The 23,125-nt window shown below is 49.2% G+C and overlaps 1 protein-coding gene across 1 annotated transcript; it reads right to left on the bottom strand.

Annotated features, from left to right (window-relative positions):
* Positions 1-5,281: 5,281 nt before the first annotated feature.
* Positions 5,282-21,937, bottom strand: LOC134007840 (MAM domain-containing glycosylphosphatidylinositol anchor protein 1-like). The gene is made up of 4 exons (XM_062447555.1): positions 21,934-21,937; positions 21,254-21,384; positions 14,439-14,547; positions 5,282-10,008 (listed from the first exon to the last, which is right to left on the bottom strand). The coding sequence occupies exons 1-4, from the start codon at positions 21,935-21,937 to the stop codon at positions 9,914-9,916; spliced, it is 339 nt and encodes a 112-aa protein (XP_062303539.1). The 3' UTR covers positions 5,282-9,913.
* Positions 21,938-23,125: the final 1,188 nt, after the last annotated feature.

Genomic DNA, 23,125 nt, shown 5'->3' with positions numbered 1-23,125 from the left:
CAGCCTAAGCTGTTATATTATTGAGTCAAATACCTCCTTCCTGTTGCATTAATTACTGGTAAATTGCAGGACAGTGACACAGAAGCTTAGCTTTTTCATGGTGCGTTAAGAATACAGAAATCCATTGAGTATTGCCGATTCAACATTACACTATCCCATTCTCATATGACCAGTAGAATCAACTATTTGTTTCTTCTTTTTTTCTCTCCAGAAGTTCCTGCACCTGCAATAGATACTTTTGTTGATCCTAATACGATTTCTAAGAGTCCAAGGTATAATCTGCTATGCTCTTGCAATAATACGTTTTCAATTAGAGTGTTTTCAGCTGATAGTCTCCGGTGTGTAAAAAAGCAGTGTTTGGATGAAAGAGGAGGAGAAGAAAGAGAGAGAGGTAGGAGGGCGAGAGAGAAGGGAGAGAAAGAGGGCGGGGGAAAAAAGAAATGATGAGAGAGAGTGAGTTGGAGAGAAAAAGGAGAGGGGAGAGAGAGAAGGAAAGAAAGAGAGAGGGGAGAGAGATAAGGAAAGAAAGAGAGAGGGGAGAGAGAGAAGGAAAGAAAGAGAGAGGGGAGAGAGAGAAGGAAAGAAAGAGAGAGGGAGAGAGAGAAGGAAAGAGAGAGGGGAGAGAGAGAAGGAAAGAAAGAGAGAGGGAGAGAGAGAAGGAAAGAAAAAGAGAGAGGGAGAGAGAGAAGGAAAGAAAGAGAGAGGGAGAGAGAGAAGGAAAGAAAGAGAGAGGGAGAGAGAGAAGGAAAGAAAAAGAGAGGGAGAGAGAGAAGGAAAGAAAGAGAGAGAGGGGAGAGAGCGAAGGAAAGAAAGAGAGAGGGGAGAGAGACAGAGCATGTGTATGAAGCGGGGATGAAAATAGGGTAAAGCATGCAACATTTATTTCCACACAGAGACCCAGATTTATGTGGTGTTATATAGTCCACCCCGGTTTCATAGCGCTTTATTTAAGAGAGAAAAAAGGGTTTTATCAAAGAGATTCTCATTAAAGACCCCTCAGGGTGTAGTGTCAGACGGATTTCTTACCAAGCCTTTTCTCCAAACCTCCTTCTCCCCAACCGAACCCAACTGTTTCATTAAGAGAAATTACCATGTATACATGCAAACAAGCTCTTAGAAGCAGACTAGCAGTTTTTTTTAAAGTGTGATATTATGCTACAGATTAGGAGACAAAATATTATCAAGCCTCCTGGGGTGCCTTGTTAGGTAATGGTGTGTGCGTGTTGGTGTGTGTGTGTGTTGGTGTGTGTGTGTGTTTTGTGCGTTCACATACCCGTCAATGTGTGTACATGAGCCTGTGTACTAGACATGTGTATGTGTAACGTGTGGGTGATGTGTTTGATGGTTGGGAATGGACGGATGGCTGGTTCTGCACAGTGTGTAGGAACATGTGTGATTACGGTTCCCCTTGGGAGGTCTCTGCCGTCCCGGTACAGTCCAACATGTGATGACATGATGGTCATGGTGAGGTCTCTGCAGTCTCTGTGTAGTGGTTCTGTTGTTCCTCGAGACTTCCTGTCCAACCTCGTCTGTCGTCAAGCAACAACCGCCAATCAGACGCCGGGATCACCACACAGCAGATCACCACACAGCAGATTACCACACAGGAGATCACCACACAGCAGATCACCACACAGCAGATCACCTCACAGCAGATCACCTCACAGCAGATCACCACACAGCAGATCACCACACAGCAGATCACCACACAGCAGATCACCTCACAGCAGATCACCTCACAGCAGATCACCACACAGCAGATCACCTCACAGCAGATCACCACACAGTAGATCACCTCACAGCAGATCACCACACATCAGATCGCCACACAGCAGATCACCACACAGTAGATCACCACACAGCAGATCACCTCACAGCAGATCACCACACAGCAGATCACCACACAGCAGATCACCTCACAGCAGATCACCTCACAGCAGATCACCACACATCAGATCACCACACAGCAGATCACCACACAGTAGATCACCACACAGCAGATCACCTCACAGCAGATCACCACACAGCAGATCACCTCACAGCAGATCACCTCACAGCAGATCACCTCACAGCAGATCACTCCTAATTCAAAGAGCAGCTGGAGTGCATCATTATTTATAAGGAGGGGTCGAACACCTCGATCGTTTTTATCTCCTTCAGATGTTTTCTCCTTCTGTCTCTCTGTCTTTCTCTGTCTCTCCTTTTCTCGTATTTCACCTTCCCAATTTAAGAACTATATATAACTGGCCTGTCCTCTTGAGACATGCCTCGTCTGCTGTATCCTGACCGGTCCCACACACAACACGCCTGCAAATCCTCCTGACAGGAGAGTGATGAGACTGACCAGTGGTTGATGGATCAATGTTGTTTCTTCCCCATTGCAGACCCACCATCCCACCTCCATGATTGTAAAGAGAGGCCTCGGGGGAGAAAAACCGAATTGATAAACAGGCTCCCTCCAGACCCAACAAGCCGATCAACAGTGGAGCTGTATCTCCAATGCTGACTAAGAAGAAGAAGAAATATTTATTGATCATGCGATGTGACACACAGCTTGAGGGGAGAGACGGCACCAACAGACACACACGCACAAGTGGTCATCGATGAAATTCCATCTCTGCTTTTCTCCCATCCTGTTGTCCTTCCTCCAAGGGCAGCCAGGAGCAGTGATCAGCCACCTCAAGACAACCATGGGCCAAATCCTAGTGCTCACCCATGTCCTGGCCAGGGCCTCCAGGTCCTAGTGCTCACCCATGTCCTGGCCAGGGCCTCCAGGTCCTAGTGCTCACCCATGTCCTGGCCAGGGCCTCCAGGTCCTAGTGCTCACCCATGTCCTGGCCAGGGCCTCCAGGTCCTAGTGCTCACCCATGTCCTGGCCAGGGCCTCCAGGTCCTAGTGCTCACCCATGTCCTGGCCAGGGCCTCCAGGTCCTAGTGCTCACCCATGTCCTGGCCAGGGCCTCCAGGTCCTAGTGCTCACCCATGTCCTGTCCAGGGCCCCCAGGTTTAAAAATGCCGACTTCCTTAAAGAACCTTCCCCTAGCTGTGTAAAACACCAAACATTTAATGATTTCAATGAGTCAAGAACCATCAATAACTGGTACTGCTCAGGACATACAGTCCTCACTGTGGCTGTGAGACATGTATATTGAAACTTTTATACACCTTCAATATTTTACTTCTAAAGCTCTGCTGCGGCTTTTCAACCATTTAGAGATATCCTATCGCAGGGACCAAAAGAGCATGTGTAAAATGAATAATGCGAAGCACAAACGGAGGAGGGAATATAGTTCTGATAACCCACCACGAATGAGCTCAAGGTGAACACTTGGATGTAGCCTACACTATCTCCAGGCTTCCCACTTTACTTCCACTGGCACACATCCCGCGCGTGGATAATCTCATTTTACATTCAGGGGTTAGGCCGTGCACGCACGCACACGCACACAAACTCTTTTTTTTCCAAACGTCTGTTTCGCTGTTGTTATCAACGTGGAGCTGAGGCCATGCAGTCGATAAAAAGCGGACGGTTCATCCAATACAAGTCGGCTAGCGCCATACATATTTTGTCAGAGCTGAACAGTTCGTGAGGAGCTTCTTGAGCTATAATATAAAATACTTTCGCCAGGGGCCTGTTGCTAAGGGAATACTTCTACAAGTGCTACCAAAACTGTGATGTCCCTACTGTTTTGCCTTAATCATTCTCTCTTCAACGATCGAATACGATTAGGAAAGAAACACACCCTTTATATTTTAGGCACTTGTATATGCTGTGAATAAACAATTAATGTTGATTATCTGTCTACAAAGGGGTAGAATTCATGTTTCATCTGTAAACCTCACATTGAATCACGTTGGTGTATTTTTCATCTGTCCTCTGTTCCTAACGGTCCTTCCCCCTGTGGTAATATTACACAAACACTACAATAATACAACCAGTGGCAGTTCTAGACAAATGTAACTGGGGGGGGCCAAGGTGGGGCCAGTGTTTAATCAGAGGGGCACATTAGTTCCGCTTTTGGCGCTAGCGCATAAAATCGTAATAACTTGATCAATTTATTTCATTTTCTTATTCAGTCAGCTCAGGGGGGGGGGGCACGGGGGGGGGGGGGGGGGCAGGGTCATTTTTACAGGGGGAACTGGCCCCTGTAAGCCCCCGTGTAGAACCACCACTGAATACAACAGTAGAATATACTGTACACGAGCCTGTGAGTTTCGTGAGTTTTGATCTTTTGGTGTTGGTAAGTCATGGTAATGACTTTAAAGAGCCTATTAGACTCCTATCGCTTCAACCCGAAACCAAACCCAGCCCAAGCCATGGCAATCACAGTTTCTTGATTAGCTTGTATTCAAAGAGTGAAAACCCTTCATTCCACAAGACAAGCGTTTCGCCTCGCCTGCTGCTACCCAGCATCCAGAGCTTACAATCAGGGCTGGAACAAGAGCAGCTTAATTACCCTTCTATCCACTATCCACCCATCTCTCCATCCTTTCATCTTATGGTTTCAGATCACAGGAGGGCCCAGGAGGAGGAGGGTGGCTATCAGCCCAGCTATTGTGCCTGTAATCCCACACTCCTAATTTAAAGTGTGTGTGAAATGTGCTATACAAATAAACTTGCCTTGCCCTGCCTTAAGATGGATGACAATAGGATGCCAATCAACATACCCCTCTATTGCTCTGTGTGCCTCTCTCTCTCTCGGGGGAGGGGGGGTTATGGTCGAGGTCAAAGGTCAATGCTCGCCAGAGATAAAAACAAGAAACTAGACAAACTACAAACTAGAGTTAGCAAGATACTGTAGGCTCATTGCTGACAGCTGAGGGAAAGTGGATCACAATGTAATTTGCATCTGCACCGCATTGTGTTTCTGCTCTGTTACGTAAAAGCAGTGCTTTAAGTGATTTAGCTTTGTTCCTGTGGACTACTATGTTGCCAACTTCCTCAACCAACCTTGTCCTATTTGTGTGGAACACGAGCCTTTTTAGAAAATGATTTGCTCTCGCTAATTGCTCAAAGAATGTAATTGTTTTCGGTTTCCTGTGCCAGGTGCAACTTGGTTCTTTTTTCTCCTGGTGTGAGCGAGCTCTGATTTCAGAGCACAAGGCAACACTATAGCTGGAGGATCCTGGTTTGTTGGAAGTTCATTAAATTCTGCATACTACACCCCATACACGTCTTTGTAACTGATCGTGTCACGGTGGTTGTAAGATACAACGCAGAATAGCAAAACAAATTACACACAAAAACAAGAGAACTCACTTTGATTCCTTTCATGATTATTTATTTATACATTTCAGAGTCATATTTCAAATATATTTTTCCTCTAAAATATTTCATTACATCATGACAGAATATACAACAGCCGGCACTGCTAACTTTATACTCTTCTCTCCATCTCTCTCTCTCTCCCCTTCTCTCTCTCCCTCTCAGGTGTGGGGGACGTTCTACACCTGCACTGACTGCTTTCTGATCACATCGCTCCTCCATAGCAGCTTGACTGATGGTGTAGGCAAGTCCGTACAAAACTCAACAGTCAGTCAGTCAGATCCGCTGTGTCTGTTAACCTTCATACAAATGCCAGTTTGTGTACCGAGTGTGTGTGTTTGTGTGTACGTGTATATAAATATGTATGTAGTTTGTGTGTGAGTCCACTTCATGTACAGTATTAGGTTAGTGTGTGCGTGTGTGTAGGTGTGTGCATTTGTGTAACAGCAGAGAAGGGCTGAGTGTCATGACTGATTGGTGTGGACCTAACCTGGAGAAGATGTACTGCATGTAATGATGTGTGAGTACTGGCATACCCAGCAGAGGGGTTTAGACTCTGTACCTCACTGAGGAGAAACTGGGCTGAGGTGGATGAATATTGGCCGTTGGATGGATATCCTGAACTTGTCTGACAAGGACCTGCAGAGATGAATGTTAGATGAGTCCAGAGCAGTTGAGGACATGTGAAACCAACACGGATTCCTTCTGTGGGCATTCCAGAGACAATTCAACGAAACATCGACAGGATCTGAATCTCAAGAATTGACGTACTGTACACAGTTCAAGAGCCATATGTTCAACCCAGAAACGACACAGAATAGCTACTCCTTAATGACTTGATTTAGACCCATGAAGTATAGACAAATTGCGTTGCAGTAGTGGAATGGAATTCAACGGCGTACAGACAACGAGATGTACAATCATTTTACGCGAAGATGCATGAGTTTGATAATTCCACACCCTTCTGCATAGCCACAGTCTGCAACGTACATGGAGTGAATCGATTCAAAGTGGCCAAAGACCTACGTACTGATTTGTCATTACAAAAACATGTTAGGCATTTCTTGGCATACATTGGAGAGTGTAATCTATCAGACCATTGTGGCATTTAATTAATTTGGTGGATGAATACAGATGCCATTCTGAATATGTGGATGTTGTCAAGGCTAAGTTCTTCCAATCAATCATATTGGAGTGAGAAGAGAACCGCAGGTGTTTTAAAAACATTGAGAACTAGTCTGTTTTGTTCAGACCTTGGGTTTGGTCAAAAAAGAGGCCCTTTGACCGTACAGCAATACAACTGTACAACTCTCACGTGTCATGCCCTTTCAAACGTTAGCACTAACTAACTAGCAAACCATTTCCACGTCTTACTGTCCTTGTAAGCCATCAGTTCAGGGAAGGCAATCAAGGAACAGTGAGAACCAATGGTTTTCACGAGACAACTCCACTGTGTTAAGAGGTGCCTGTGACATATGTCATGACATGCTGTCATTGTATCATTATACACTGAGCACTTTATGAAAAGTGGGTCATACTACTAAATCACCACTAAGGGGTGTTTGGTGGTAGGTCCATGACGGTTATTAGTGCTAGCAGTGATTAACTCCCCTACAGATGTAGGTCATCTCACACGTAGCGTATACTTCCTTACAGGCTTCAGCCTTCTCTGATTTAGGTTCCTCCAGTAAAAACGACACTTAAACCGGCGGCTTGCCTCCTCAATGTTCTAATTATATCGTATGTCAGATGTACACTGCTAAGGACATGCTTAGCTATTACATAACTATCTTAAATGGGTATGACTCACAAAAAGGGAAAAGGCAATGTTTATTTGTTTTCCAGTACCTGACGTAGGACAGAAGTGCATTGTTCCATGTCGTACTGTTTACACTTAATTCAGTCCGAACTCTCAAACATGATGTGATCAAATATACTGACAATGCAGCAATTGCAGCGGTTTTTGGTCTTTTATATAAGTGTATATATATGTGGAATACTATTTTCCCATGCCACGTTGACTGTAACTTAAATCTGTCCTAGGTCAGGCATTGGTACTAAGTATTTCTCCAGCCTATAATGAAATCTAAACATGGTTACACTCTAAATATGGGTATACAGGTATGAGTTGTGGTTCTTAGCACAGCACAGTCATCACCGCTGAACACTGACTCACTGAATGCATAACCAACACAGCACTGCAGGGGAGCGACAGGAGACGGCACACACACACACACACAGAGTGTGTGTATAGGACGAATGCAGGTGACAGTTAGGCGTTGGTTACACGAGTGCAGCTTTGCCATCGTTACGTTAAGAAGAACTTATTGGAATGGACTCGGTTGCTCTGTGTCCCAGATTGTCAGACATCTGAACATTTGGGTGGGGAACATACCAGACATTCATTGCGGATGCCTGTGACATCATTTGACATCATGTGACATCATGGGAGCACGATGAGCAAACAAAGTTTACAAGCAGGCGCAAGCAAGGAGGGGATGAGGGTCCCACAGGGCCTATCCTGGTCACTTCCTGGTCCAAGGTGAGTGAACGAGGTTGGAGTTGGTCTTCAAACACACACAGACGAAGCAGGAGCTCAGACCACGTGAACTGGTTGATGAAACCGCTTTTTCACTGGAGGGTGAAAGTGGTCGAGTTAAACTGCAGAGGCAGAGTTCCAAGTTGCAGGCTCTGTTATGGAGATCTGTACACCCCCTTTACTGGATTAGACAAGAGTGGAGTTACACAGAGGATCACTGACCAAACCCTCGCTCATGCATACAGCAGTTTTTTTTAAGACGCTTGATCAAGCGATGGATGCGTTGTATTAATCTTGAGATTAAGGCCAATTGTGTCTTTGCTAGTGACGATGTTCTTTGATTGTGTATTATATTGCATTGAGTCAATGAACACCTCAGTGCTGGGTTGAAACAGTAAGACGAACGTTCTGGGACATACATTCAAACTACATGATCTGACCCTGTCACACGGTACACCAGCCCAGGTGAGCAGCCTCCACTCCCAGCCCAGCCATCCTACTGAGAGGTCAAACAATAGAGACAACATTCATGTTCAGAAACCCTCTGGAGTTGAATCCCTCCGTTCGACGCTCGGGAGCGGGAGCGTTCCTCGTCCTCCTTCCTCCACCCCTCCATGTCCTGGTCCACCTGCAGCTCCTAACCTGCAGCACCTCAGCCTGCAGCACCTCAGCCTGCAGCACCTCAGCCTGCAGCACCTCAGCCTGCAGCACCTCAGCCTGCAGCACCTCAGCCTGCAGCACCTCAGCAGGGCACTTCCTGTCCTCGTAGTCGTGGCTGTCTCATCCCGGTCTCCTGTCCCGACTTCCTTCCTGTCTGAGGGAGGGTAAACAGGAAGTGTGCTCTCTCTCAAGGTCATCCTGCTGAACTGTCTGGAGCAAGCCCCAGAGGGAGAGGGGATTGTCTGTAGCAGCGCATGAAGAGCGCGTCAGTGGGTGTGTATCGACTGAGGAGGCAGGGCAGTTGAGGGTGGTGGTGAAGGGTGGGGAAGGTGGGTGGGTAACCGATTCCCACGAGTTGGTGGTGGGGGGAGGGTAGCGGCAGGATGGAACAGCACTGCCACCTTTCCAACAAGTCTTCCGTTGAGACATGACGCACTGTAGCGGTTAAGTCACCAAATACGACCTCAACCTACAGTAACCATAAATATAAACACGGTTCTCTTTTGCTGAGCTATATCAATCCTTGAATTTTTCAACCCAGGACAAAATTGAACACAACACAGAGAGGAAAACCCCCCCGTAAAAAGAGAGATTGTATAAACTTGTGCTTCTTTAATTTCATTTAGTCATTTCCTGTGATGTCACTGTGTGTCTAAGTGTTTGTTTAAACTTTGTAATATATCATATATAGATAAATGTACATGTATTGCCCAGCCCAACACAGGACGTCTGTCGCCCCAGTCAGAGGCGAGGCCACAAGGAACTCCTTCTCATTTTCCCGCCTCGTTGTTCTGTCTCGAAATCTTCCCTCCATCATTTCCATCCTTCTTTATCTCTGCTGTCGTTCAGCAGTTCCCTGGCCCAAATGGAGCGGCTTTCCACGAACAAAAGGGGTTCTTTCCATCACCCCTTCCCCTCCTCAATCCTCCCTCAATCCTCGCTTCCTCTGGTTCTTGCGTCTTCTTTGGTAGAGAGTTTGACACTTTGGTGTGCCTGGGGTGAAGGGGGGGGGGGGGGGGGTTATGGTGAGTGGAGATGAGGGGGGGGGGGTGAAGGAAGAGTATAGGGCGTGTGAGAGAAGGGGGGATGTACAGGGATGGATGGTTTGGGGTTAGTAGGATGGGGGTGACATGCTGGATGGTGGTGGGATGACCAAGGTCAAGTCAACCCTTGCTTGGTTATGAAGACTGAAGGAAAACAGTTAACTGTGTTAAATGTGCAGCGCTGGCGAGATAAGTCAAGCGATACACATGCAACAGACACAGATATACTTGCAGTTGGAGTGACGTGAATACATGAGGGATGGGTCGCAGTAAAACAAAATGGCGCTGGACGGGGAAAACGAGGAAGTGTGGGAAGGGAAGGTGAAGCCAGGGAAGGGCGAGGAGAGCAGATGTGGAGTTGGGGCAGTGTCTCTGCAGACTGAGGGAGTCTTCAGGGAGACGCTCATCATCTGTAGAGCAGCAGGAGGCGGGAGCAGAGAACCAGCAGCAACATGCTGCCCAATGGGAGACAGCGCTGCGCTGGGGCTCCACCAATCAGAACTGTGGAAGACCAACAAAAAATACACGAGATCAGTCATGGCGCCCCACAAATTCGAGCTCACAAAATGGTAGTTTGGCAGTCTTGCAGTGCAACACACACACGTACAGCCCTGTCGATTCTAATACAAACACAACACAATTATGCAAATACGCCATGTTTGCAAGCTTGTGCTGGATAAAATACAGAACGTGCGCCGAATACGAATGAGCCTGTCCAATCCGCTCCTCTGAGATGTGAAAGCAGCTGCAGCCTCTGGTACTGTAACACACCAGTGTACTGAGGGTTCCAGCTGTGAGGAACAGCTGTGAGCTACGTCACACTACTCAGATGACATGGTGACAAGCTCTCGGGTCACACTACTCAGATGACATGGTGACAAGCTCTCGGGTCACACTACTCAGATGACATGGTGACAAGCTCTCGGGTCACACTACTCAGATGACATGGTGACAAGCTCTCGGGTCACACTACTCAGATGACATGGTGACAAGCTCTCGGGTCACACTACTCAGATGACATGGTGACAAGCTCTCGGGTCACACTACTCAGATGACATGGTGACAAGCTCTCGGGTCACACTACTCAGATGACATGGTGACAAGCTCTCGGGTCACACTACTCAGATGACATGGTGACAAGCTCTCGGGTCACACTACTCAGATGACATGGTGACAAGCTCTCGGGTCACACTACTCAGATGACATGGTGACAAGCTCTCGGGTCACTTGGGCGAGAAGCTTTGAATCCCCCCCGAGGCAGCTCCACAGAGGACGCGTTCTGGATGGCAGAGGAACCTGGAGGTCTCCTTGTGAGCGTGCGCTCCGATTGATGTCGTCATCAAACCGCCCGGCTGTTCATCAAAGCGCCCGCCGGCCTGCTCGGCTGGACAACATGCGTGTCTCCAAACAGCATTTTTCAGCCCTTCATGTTGAACAACCCTGGCTGGGAGCTGCTGGTTTGTGAACATCTCAAATGAACTGTTGGTAGTTTCAGATTGTTTTAGGATGCGTGCTGTCACACACACACACACGCACACATGCACACACACGTGAGTGCACACACACACACACCATGCCTGTACTCACTTGCATCTCACAAAGTCAACAGTACATTAGGCATGCAAGCTGCCTCTGGAATGAGTTTCATAAATAAGGGCAGGTATTGTATATATTAGATCAATATGAATTTATAACAGTGGTTTCTACTGCTGGCAGAAAATCAATAGATTCATAATAAAGCTTTTGATTCTCCGCCCTAGTATGGAGCCGTAGTTAAGTGCCTGGCATCGGCCATGCCCAAGGTCTTCTGAAGGAGGTGAGAGCAAGTTTGGGAATGAGCTCTGTGCTGTGTGGGAGTTGTGGATGAAGAGTCTGTCATGCTGTTAGGAGGAGGAGGTGGAGGAGGAGGAGGGGGTGGAGGTAGAGAAGGAGGAGGAGGGGTAGGTAGAGAAGGAGGAGGTGGAGGAAGAGGAGGGGTACGTAGAGAAGGAGGAGGTGGAGGAGGAGGGGGAGGTAGAGAAGGAGGAGGAGGGGGTGGAGGTAGAGAAGGAGGAGGAGGGGGTGGAGGTAGAGAAGGAGGAGGAGGAGGGGGAGGTAGAGAAGGAGGAGGTGGAGGAGGAGGGGTAGGTAGAGAAGGAGGAGGTGGAGGAGGAGGAGGAGGGGTAGGTAGAGAAGGAGGAGGTGGAGGAGGAGGAGGGGTACGTAGAGAAGGAGGAGGGGTACGTAGAGAAGGAGGAGGTGGAGGAGGTGGAGGGGGTGGCTGGCTGGCAGGTGGAGAAGGAGTGCATGTGGAGGGTGGAGAGAGAGACAGGGGGGAGGAGAAGGAGGAAGTGTATTGCGGTTGGATGCTGTTCCCAGTCAGGGTCCAGGCTGAATTAGCTTCAGCAGCAGTGCCAGCTGTGTACCTGTGATGTCCGGAGGAGAGGAGGGGGAGGATATGAGATGCACATGCAGGGTGTGTGGATCTGGAATTGGAAGGGGGCCATTGGAAAATCATCCAATCTATACACACACAGGGTAGTACACTCTCTCTCTCTCTCTCTCTCTCTCTCTCTCTCTCTCTCTCTCTCTCTCTCTCTCTCTCTCTCTCTCTCTCTCACAAACAATCTAACTACTTTCTCTCTTTCATTTTCGTTCTCCATTTCTCCCTCTCTCTCTCTCTCTCCAACTCTTGCTTTCTAACTCTCTCACGCACGCTATCAGAATAGTAGCAGGACAAACTAGTAACAGCGGAAGGAGATGGAGAGAAGTCCAGGGGAGAGAGAGGCATGTTCATGCTGAGAAACAAGTCACACAACTACAGTACCTTCGTAGAAGCAGGCACGCATGCACACACACACACACCCACAGACACATAGACACACACACTAACATACACACAAACACACTAACATGCAATGCACACACGCACACAAACATTTCAGCCCCTGAGCCAGGTTCCAGTCAGTCCAGTGATTTATGAGTGTGGAGTTTCACAAAACATGTCAGAGCCAATCATCATTCATTTTAGGGAAGCCACATGATCTCCCAGTCCCCTGCTACCAAACAGCTAACCTACCTCAGGATGTGTGTGTGCGTGTGTGTGCATACGAGTTTGTGTGTGTGCATGTGAGTATATGTGTGTATGTATGTGTGCATGCAAGTGTGTGTGTGTGTGTGCACAGGTGATGTATCAGCTTGGTAATACTACTAGGCATGATCACTATCCCATCCTGAGAGAGGAGCAGGAAGCAGAGAGGCTCATGGGAAGGCAGACCACCCACAGGATGCACACGCTTGCTGGCACGTGAATAAACAGATTTACACACACACACAGACACACATGCTTGCACACACACACACAAATACACACACACACACATAAAACACATACACACACACACACACCCTCCAGGGGATACATTCATTCGGCTTCTTTCATGTGCTACGTACGCTGTTGTACATCTGAATTCAACTAAACCTGAACCTGTCAGTGTGGCATCCACCATCTCCCACGTCATCTAACAGCACAACCAACCTCTTCATCAGGCTAATCTCTCCCTACTGTAGGTCTCCCCTCATCACAGCCAGCAGGGCTTCCAGAAGGAGTACCCTCATTCCGCTTAGGCCCTCATCATCATCCATTAATGGCTGAGGGGTGAGGATGAGAGTAGCAGGGATTAACAAAACACCCTGGCCCCTCCGCCCGGCTGGGTGCGGCCCGGGCTGGGTGCGGCCCGGGCTGGGTGCGGCCCGGGCTGGGTGCGGCCCGGGCTGGCTTGGCCCCGGCTGGGTGCGGCCCCGGCTGGGTGCGACCCGGGCTGGGTGCGGCCCGGGCTGGGTGCGGCCCGGGCTGGGTGCGGCCCCGGCTGGGCACAGCCAGACAGATGTGACTGTCCTCGGCTCCTGCGCTGCCGTACCCGGCAGTAATTACCCATCTGTTCCGGCTGTCCTACGGAGCAGCCTGCCAGCAGCGCAGAGCGTTCTGCTTCCTGTTTACAACCCTCATCCATTATTCATCATCTAGCCCAGGATCCCCCATCCAGCCATCCACCGCCTTCTCCCCCGCCATCGGCCCGAGTCTCGCTCCCACCCAGCTACGCCCGCCTCCCCCACCCCCCCACACTGCCTTCCTCAGTCTCTCTGGTGTCTTCAACGTGCTGGTTTGGGAGACACAGACTGCTTGTTAATAATTTAGCAGTTTGTTGTTGGGTTTTTTTCCCTTTCTGTGGTGAATTTTTGCATTGCGTTTTGACGAGAATGAGTGATGGTGATAGCTACCAGGGCTCTGTGCACTGTGGGCTACGAGTTAATAATGTAGGTTAGCACCGCACAGCAATTTGCCTTAAAGGTTCGAGATTTACAAATGAACAACGTGACTCGCATAAACGCCTGACAGACTTCAGAGAGTTTGAAAAGCAGATTGTGCATGAGGAAGGACGCACAGTAAAAGCATTGTGGCATTGGCGCTTTCGTGTGCTCAAATACTTGTTTACGTTATTCTCTGACACCCGATTTACATTACATTTTACATTTAGTCATTTAGCAGACGATTTTATCCAGAGCGACTTACAAAGGTGTTGGAAGGGGGGCAGCTTGGCTGGGGGCTGGGGGCAGGGGTCTGGGGACCCCCTACTGGCGACAGGAGGGATGCAAGCTGGCACAGAGGGCCGGTATGGTGGTAGGAGAGATGCTGGGATTTAGTACTCTGATACCGCTGGGGTGGAGGGGAGGATGTGGGGGGTGGAGGGGAGGATGTGGGGGTGGGGGGTGATGGGGGGGCATCTGGACAGAGGCCCGGGCGCTCTCAGAGCTGGCATACAGCCCTCAGCTGTCTCTGAGCCGGGAGGAACCAGCGCCAGAACTTAGCCCCCACACAAAAATTCTGTACAGAACATTCCCGTCTCACGCACAAACACAAGCACACACACACTCACATATACTGGACATACCTGTGTTAGCCAGAGGGTTCTCCAGTTTGCACTTCCCTTTGCTGACTGACACGTCATCGATGGCGATGTCCCCTTCGTAGCCCGATCCCCGAATACCCTCAAACACCACCTGCGGTAAACAGGAAATATACCCTCAAACACCACCTGCGGTAGACAGGAAATATACCCTCCAACACCACCTGCGGTAGACAGGAAATATACCCTCCAACACCGCCTGCGGTAGACAGGAAATATACCCTCCAACACCGCCTGCGGTAGACAGAAAATATACCCTCCAACACTCTGAATTCTCTCACAGGCAACGACTAAAAGCAACAACTTCATGGCTTGAGACTAACAAATGTTACAGGCATCATCGCAGGGTCCAACTGTGTGGATTCTCGCCGTTCTAAGCAAAGCGTTTGGCTGAAAAGTCACCAAAACAAACTCTTTCAAAGTAGTGAGTGGGGAAGTGCTTGACACAGAATGTAATAGCCACCTGTGTGTGTGTGTGTGTGTGTGTGTGTGTGTGTGTGTGTATGTGTGTGTGTGTGCGTGAACTGGGTCCCACTCTCCCTTTTTTTACCCCAAACCATTTGCTTTTGATTGACAGCTTAATTACCCAGGAAAGAGAAGCCCATGCCCCATCCCACAGAGCTAATCAAGCACAGAGCACATTCTACCAAGGAGCGACTCGCCGCACAAACAAACCAGCCGAAACAGCAGCACACTTTCTTTTTTCCTGTTGCCTCAGACAACAGGCTAATGTATTCTTAATTGAAATGGAAATGAATTAAATGGAGAGACAGAGTTTACGATAACAACTTCCTGGCTGAATCCATGCCGTCTTTAAGTGGATTCAGTGGGATATGTTGTTGTCTTTCCTATGCTGAACCTAACAATCTAACCACCTGAGCTGTTGAATGTGTGTGTACCTGTGTGTGTGTGTGTGTACCTGTGTGTGCGCCTTCATCCCATCACATATTCATTGCATATCAGAATTGGGATGGCACAGGTCAAGGGGTCCCAATTAGAGAAGCACAAGGTGTGGTGTTCCTAAGTAAAAAGCAGTTTATGTTTGACCTCAGATAACTAGGACTGTCCATCTCTCTGTCTCTCTCTGCCTCTCTCTCGGTCTTTCTCTCTTTCTGTCCTTCACACTCTCATTCCCTCCTCTCTCTCTCTATCTCTCTCTCTCCCTGCCTGCTCTCCCTCATCTCTCTCTCCAATTAAACACAAAGGCAGAGACAAACACCAGAGCTTGTGCTCCTCTCCGGCTCACTAATTTGATCCCCGAACGAGGGACTTGTTTGAATAAATAAAGGGAAGAAGAGAGGCTTGACAGCAACGGAGGAATGGAGGGATAGAGGGATGGAGGGAGGAATAGAGGGAAGGAGGGATGGAGGGAGGTGAGCCTGGATAGACTTCACAAGTGTGCTGGTTTGTTAGTGGAGGTTTGTTTGATTCTGAGCGCCCTGTAGTCCGTGAGGAGAATGAACAGGAAGGCGACAAGAGGACTGTGGAGGTCTGACTTCTAGGAACAATCACGCACACACAGTCACACACACACACACGCAGTCACACACACAAACACAAAGGAAGACCCACAATAAAGGCAAGCAAAAGAACGAGACCAGAGTCCCAAGGTCTGGTGAATAAAATAGACCATCTATATTCGTGACAAAGCACCAAATGAGGTTGGTATATTATTGTGTTGCACCATTATTCAAGGGTAAAATAACTGTGAGAGTGTCTGCACACAGAGAGTGGAGACAAGGAGAGGCACAGCCAGCATCAGTTGAGCGGATGATATCAAGAGAAGTGCCTGACATACACGCAATCTCCGGAACAGCGTTCAGAACAGAGGAGCCGTTCGGTCCACCTCACAGCCAGAATGAAGATTAGGTTTTTCTCCTCTAGTGAGTTTTTACGGGAGTTTTTTCTTGTCTTCCTTGAGGGTTTAGGTTGGCTGAGGGGCAGTTCTATGGGCGTATGTGAAGCCCTCTGTGACATTGCTTGTAAAAAGGTCTATACAAATACATTTTTATTTGATTTGAAAATGAGCAGGTCTCCGGCTACTGTGTACGGTTAGAAATACCCTCTACATCTCACTTTCTGAGTAACACACACACTTTCACTCTCTCCCCGCCTCAAACACACATGCGCACATAGACACACACACACACACACAATTTTCACATACACCTCCCCCCCTCCTGACACACACACACTCTCTCTCTGGAAAGTGATTTGAGATGAGGGCAGCTCCAGTATGACAGGGTGTAAAGCAGTGGTGAGGAAGGTCGCTAACATGGTGTTTTGCCAAGGCTTGTAACCTTTAATGTAAGCATTGATCTGCAGACCTGCAGAAAATATGCCAGAGGGGAAACACCTTTGAAGTGTGTGTGTGAGAGAGAGAGAGTGAGAGAGAGGAAGAGAGAGAGGAAGAGAGAGAGAGAGAGAGAGAGAGAGAGAGAGAGAGAGAGAGAGAGAGAGAGAGAGGAAGAGAGAGCGGGAGGAAGAGAGAGAGGAAGAGAGAGAGAGCGGGAGGAAGAGAGAGAGAGGAAGAGAGAGGAGAGAGAGAGAGAGAGAGAGAGAGAGAGAGAGAGAGAGAGAGAGAGAGAGAGAGAGAGAGAGAGAGAGAGGGAGAGAGAGCGGGAGGAAGAGAGAGCGGGAGGAAGAGAGAGAGGAAGAGAGAGAGAGAGAGGAAGAGAGAGAGAGCAGGAGGAAGAGAGAGGGAGGAAGAGAGAGAGAGAGAGAGAGAGTGAGAGAGAGGAAGAGAGAGAGAGAGCGGGAGGACGAGAGAGAGGAACAGAGAGAGGAAGAGAGAGAGGAAGAGAGAGAGAGAGCGGGAGGAAGAGAGAGGAAGAGAGAGAGGGAAATACATGCAGTGTGTGGTGTGAGAGAAGTGTGGGTTGCCCTGTTTTCAAACAAACCCCCAGGCCCTGCAGAGCCAGGAGGAACACAGATGGCCTTTGGGTGCGGCAGTAGGGGGTTCGCGACAACGTTGGCAACCCATCCGGCCTGATCTTTCGCTTCAACCTCTCTGTCGGTGTGTCGCACAGCATCTTCACGCGTCGCTATGGTTACCATCTGAACGCGGTCAAGTTTACCTGTTAAAAAATGTTGTTCGTCTGGAATGTGTGAAAGCATCTGTGTAGCACAGAGGCACGATCATGTTTAGTTCCTGGCTGGTGCTAATTTTCTGCTGCAGTAAAGATATGCTGATGTTAAATTGTTCCACGAACAAGGATGACCTGTGGTGGTGCTGAAGAAGGCCCAGGCGATTACTCGGCTGAAAACAATATACATTTTCGACTTGACTGGAAATTAGACAAAATAAACCTACAGAAGGAGTCACTGTACTTCGACGTGGTTAGGAAAAGCTTTTAGTCACACGTCTTGTAGTGGTGGAAAAGATTAGAAAATCTGAAGCAATCCTTGATCTTTTTACTGTGGGGTTCAAGTGCGGAGGATGTGAGAACTGGAGACTATCAACCCAAGTGTTCTGTCTTGCTCTCAGCCTCTCTCTTTCTATCTCTCTCTCCATCAGTATCTCTCTCTCTTTCTACCTCTCTCTCTCCATCAGTATCTCTCTCTCTCTTTCTACCTCTCTCTCCATCAGTATCTCTCTCTCTTTCTATCTCTCTCTCCATCAGTATCTCTCTCTCTTTCTACATCTCTCTCCATCAGTATCTCTCTCTCTTTCTACCTCTCTCTCCCTCTCTCCATCAGTATCTCTCTCTCTTTCTACCTCTCCATCAGTATCTCTCTCTCTTTCTAGCTCTCCATCAGTATCTCTCTCTCTTTCTACCTCTCCATCAGTATCTCTCTGTCTTTCTACCTCTCTCCATCAGTATCTCTCTCTCTTTCTACCTCTCTCCATCAGTATCTCTCTCTCTTTCTACCTCTCTCCATCAGTATCTCTCTCTCTTTCTACCTCTCTCCATCAGTATCTCTCTCTCTCTTTCTACCTCTCCATCAGTATCTCTCTCTCTTTCTACCTCTCCATCAGTATCTCTCTCTCTTTCTACCTCTCCATCAGTATCTCTCTCTCCCAATCACTATCTTTCTTTCCCTACCTCCCTCTCATCGAAGAATCGAGGGCTTTTACTGGGCTGTCAGTAACAGTTCACTCGAGACAGACAGTGTCTCACACAGAGTCTCTGAGACATCCCGCTGGTTTAACAGCCCTCAGTCTAAGCCCAGCCTAATTCAATACAGGCTGATGGTGCAATACATAGCCTGGGCTAACACTGGATATAATTGAAACCTCTCCACTTGACCGTTGTGGGAACAAGCCCTTAACTCACACCATGTCCACTTACTGTACACGGAACACACGGATCGATGAGGAAGGAGGGAGTGAGAAGGGCCAATCAAATGAGAGAGCGCAGGGAGGGAAACGACAGCGTCAGTGTGATGGGGTGAAGGAGGGTCCGGCTCGTCGTCAACATCGATCGGAGAGGAAACAGGACTAGGACGGGCAAGAGAAGGAGAGGGGGGCGAGAGAGGGAAGGACGGATGGAGGAACGGAGAGAGGGAAGGATGAAGGAAAGGAGAGATGGAGAAGAGAAGGAAGGATGGAGCAAAGGAGAGATGGAGAGAAGGAAGGGTGGAGGAATGGAGAGAAGGATAATCTCTCCCTCCTTCCTGCCTTGGCTCCAGGTCCAGTGATCTGCAGGGAGTCTGATACGCGCCAGACAGTGAACAGACAGACGTAGACGGAGTGAGCAATTACTCAGCCGTTCATATCAGCATTTCCCCACTCGCTGTTTCAGGGATTGAGGCTGTGTCTTTGCATTATTCAGTCTCTATTTGCACCTCAGTGGGTGTGGATGGGACAGAGAGGAGAAGTAGAGGTACTGTGGAGCCCAGTTGAATGCGATCTGAGGACCAGAGCCAGTTTAAGAACTATTTCAAACAGGGGCAGGAGGGGGAAACCACGACAACCCAGTAGGCGAGTGGTGCCGGAGAAGACGACAGTAATCTGCGGGAGACGCCACGCGCCCCTCCTCCTCCCTGCCCGTGTCCCAGGCGCTCCCCGCCACGCGCCTTTGTCAAAAAGACAGGGTGAAGGGATAAAGGGATGAATATTTAAGGAGATCTGAAAGGAAGTGCTGCTTTATTAACGAGCACTCGAGACTCTGTCTCTGTAGCTGTCTCCTTAACTCTATTATCACCATTCATAACCTCTCAACTCACCAGCACCTGTGTGTGAGGCTGCTCCACGTGCAGGGATGGGTGACCGGTGTGTGTGTGTGTGTTTGGGAGGGGGGGGGGGGGGGAAGAAGGGGCTGGAGGATAAGGAAGGAGGAAAAGAGGCAAAGGAGAGATGTAAAGGGGAGAGAGAGAGAGAGAGAGAACAAGAGAGGAGAATAAAAAGAGAGAGAACTGGGTTAGGAGCAGTGGGACAGGGGTAGAGGTGAGGGGTGAGATACGGAGCTGGAAGACAACGGGGGGAGAGAGTTCCCAAGCGGGCCCTCCGTCAACATGAACTTCCTGCCCGTCCGAGCGGCAGAGAGAGAGGGACACGACCTCCTCTTCATGTCTGTGTTCAGCAGCCTTTCATCCAGCAGCCAGGCAGCACAGCCGAGCATGTTCCAAGAGCTACAGAGGCTGTGTACAGCATCAATCATTTATCAGTCTTTCCATGATTGATGGTGTGACTCCCTGGTCTGCTCCTATTAGTAAACATGGAAGAGCATCGGACCAGACCGAGCCAGGCTGCTAGCTACCCTTTGACAAACATCTCTGTGGTCACATGGACAGCCTCTCACGGAGCTTGCTCATGGATCATCTCCTCAGAAACCCCTGGACGTCAGGTGCGTGCCTGGCCCCGAGGGCTCCTCCCCTGGACGTCAGGTGCGTGCCTGGCCCCGAGGGCTCCTCCCCTGGACGTCAGGTGCGTGCCCGGCCCCCGAGGGCTCCCGGAACCCTGGTGGGTTTGTGGTGAGAGAACTGCCTGGGATTTCACACTAGTCTGAGTTTCTTTAAGTAGGGCAGACTTCATTCTTTTCAATAGAAAGACAGGCGCTCGTTTGGTTAGCCAGTTACTCGGATTAACTATAAACAAGAACAGAAGGCGTTTGCGTGCGTGTCTGTGTGTGTGTGCATGTGTGTCTGTGTGTGTGTGTCTGTCTGTGTCTGTGTGTGTCTGTGTGTGTGTGTCTGTGTGTGTGTGTGGGAGAAAGCTAGTTGGACCCTGCAGTTCACACTGAGTCAAACTCAGAGTGAATCACAGGGATGTCAGCAGATTGTGTACTGTAGTTACAGTTCAGACTCGGGTCGAGGCTAACAGCACAGCTAACAGCACAGCTAACAGCACAGCTAACAGCACAGCTAACAGCACGCACACTTAAGTGAGAGAGTGGATCACTAGACAGACAGTTCACCCTGTGTGGAGAGACCCATCTGGAGTCAGAGTCAGAGTCGTGTGTGACTCCCTGGCTGGGTGTGACCCACATGACTCACCTCCATGCTGCTGGGCTGAGAGTGTTGAGCTTAATGCTTTTACTGTGGGAAGTTTTGTGACACACACACACACACTCCTCTCTTTCACACATCATTCCTTGGAGGGTGAGGGAAAAGTGGCACACACACACACACACACTCTGCAGCCTAGTCAACTCAGCACAGGCAGGAAGACCTGGGGTAATAAACACAGACCTCTACTCAGCCCTCTCTGAGTCAGCTATGTAGCCCTGGACACACACACACACCTGATCCATGGAAATAAGTCAGAAACAAAGTTGTCGTCGTCGTCCCCCCCCTCATCCAGAAGTAGAACCCCCCCCCCCCACGGTTGCCGTGCGGCGGCCTGTCTCCGTGGTTACCTGGAAGGGTCCTCTGGGGTTGATGATGATGTTGGCCTGTCTCCAGTCTGCCCCCTGGTCTCCAGTCAGGCTCCACAGCACACTGTCCACCGACGCGATGCCCTTCACACGGAGCAGCGCGTTCAGAGTGCCTGTCACACACACACGGACACACACGCACGGGAACAAGGGTGAAGACATGCAGTAACACACACACGCACACACAGACAGATAGTATTTGACCCTCTTGGGATTGACCGAACAGTGTATGGTTTGAACCATGTGTAGCTGGCCTGATTTGTTGTGCTGTGTATGAGACGTGTCACATCCTGCCTACGCTACATGCTGTACTGCAGAGGAAGGAGGGGGGGGCGTGTCATATCCTGTCAACGCTACATGCTGTACTGCAGAGGGGAGGAACAGGGCGGCTGGTTAGACACAGCCTTGCCTGAATCAGGAATTAAGTTATTACTCTGACTTTGTACTTTAGAGAAACCAAATCTATAATTTAGACTCAAATCTCAGCCGGGTGCAGACACAAAGATTTGTGCTCTGGGCGTTGGACATGGAAGCTTCTTGTTCAGAGGGATGAGGGGAGCAGCAGAGCAGGTTGTGTCAGGACAAGGAACTACGAGTACGGGAATATAGTTCATTTTAACATCATGTCGTTTATTTTCTGTCAGAAATCAATTTCAGCGTACGCATGTTGACCTAGAACAATCCAGATCCTCACTTAGGGTCCATCTATTAACCTCTCTCCTTCCCTCCTTCCTTCCCTCTATCCCTCCATCAATCTCTCCATCCTTCCTTCCTTCGCTCTATCCCTCCTTCCATCCCTCCATCAATCTCTCCATCCTTCCTTCCTTCGCTCTATCCCTCCATCATTCTCTCCTTCCTTCTATCCCTCCATCAATCTCTCCATCCCTCCTTCCTTCCCTCTATTCCTCCTTCTATCCCTCCATCAATCTCTCCATCCCTCCTTCCTTCCCTCTATCCCTCCTTCCATCCCTCCATCATTCTCTCCTTCCCTCTATCCCTCCTTCCATCCCTCCATCATTCTCTCCTTCCCTCTATCCCTCCTTCTATCCCTCCATCATTCTCTCCTTCCCTCTATCCCTCCTTCCATCCCTCCATCATTCTCTCCTTCCCTCTATCCCTCCTTCTATCCCTCCATCATTCTCTCCATCCCTCCTTCCTTCCCTCTGATGTGGGTTTCATTGATTCATGCTGTGAGGGCACTGGTGGGATGTGAAGATGAAGGGGTGAAGGAGGGTGGAGGGATGATGGATGGAGAGATGGGCTGCCAGAGGGATCGAAGGATCAAAGGATGGAGGGATGAAGAGAGGGAGAAATCGAAGGCTGGAAGGATGGAATGATTGAAGGATGAAGAGATAGAGGGATAGAAGGATGCCCGTGTTCCCTTAGCCGACCCCTAGTGAGACAGGTTCTGAATGTGGAGGGTACATTTACATTTAGTCATTTTTATGACTTATCCAGAGCGACTTACAGTAAGTAAAGGGACATTCCCCCGAGCCAAGTAGGGTGAAGTGTCTTGCACATTTTTTGCACAGCCAAGAATCGAACCGGCAACCTTTTTGATTACTAGCCTGATTCCCTAACCGCTTCAGCCACCTGACTCCCCCCATGCATGTACACATGCATGTTTGTACACACACACACACGCGTGTGCACACGCACACCCATAGAGAGTGGGAGGAAGAGCCAGGCTAAGAGAGAGAGAGAGGGAGAGAGAGAGAGAGAGAGAGAGAGAGAGAGATGGAGGGATGGGAGAGAGAGAGAGAGAGAGAGGGATGGAGGGGAGGGAGGGGAGAGAGAGAGAGGGATGGAGGGAGGTGAGAGAGAGAGAGGGATGGATGGATGGAGGAGGGGAGA

Source organism: Osmerus eperlanus, chromosome 21 (assembly GCF_963692335.1).
Source record: "Osmerus eperlanus chromosome 21, fOsmEpe2.1, whole genome shotgun sequence".
Classification (NCBI taxonomy): Eukaryota; Metazoa; Chordata; class Actinopteri; order Osmeriformes; family Osmeridae; genus Osmerus; species Osmerus eperlanus.
Note: the sequence above shows the minus strand (reverse complement) of the source record. Positions and strands in the feature narration are given on the sequence as shown.

What these genes read in the sequence shown, in the direction of transcription:
- LOC134007840 (XM_062447555.1), bottom strand. An exon ending in ACCCCAGAGGACCCTTCCAG is followed by an intron (nt 14,548 to 21,253) that starts GTAACCACGGAG and finishes TGTTTACCGCAG; the next exon opens with GTGGTGTTTGAGGGTATTCG. An exon ending in GAACCCTCTGGCTAACACAG is followed by an intron (nt 10,009 to 14,438) that starts GTATGTCCAGTA and finishes GGTCTTCCACAG; the next exon opens with TTCTGATTGGTGGAGCCCCA.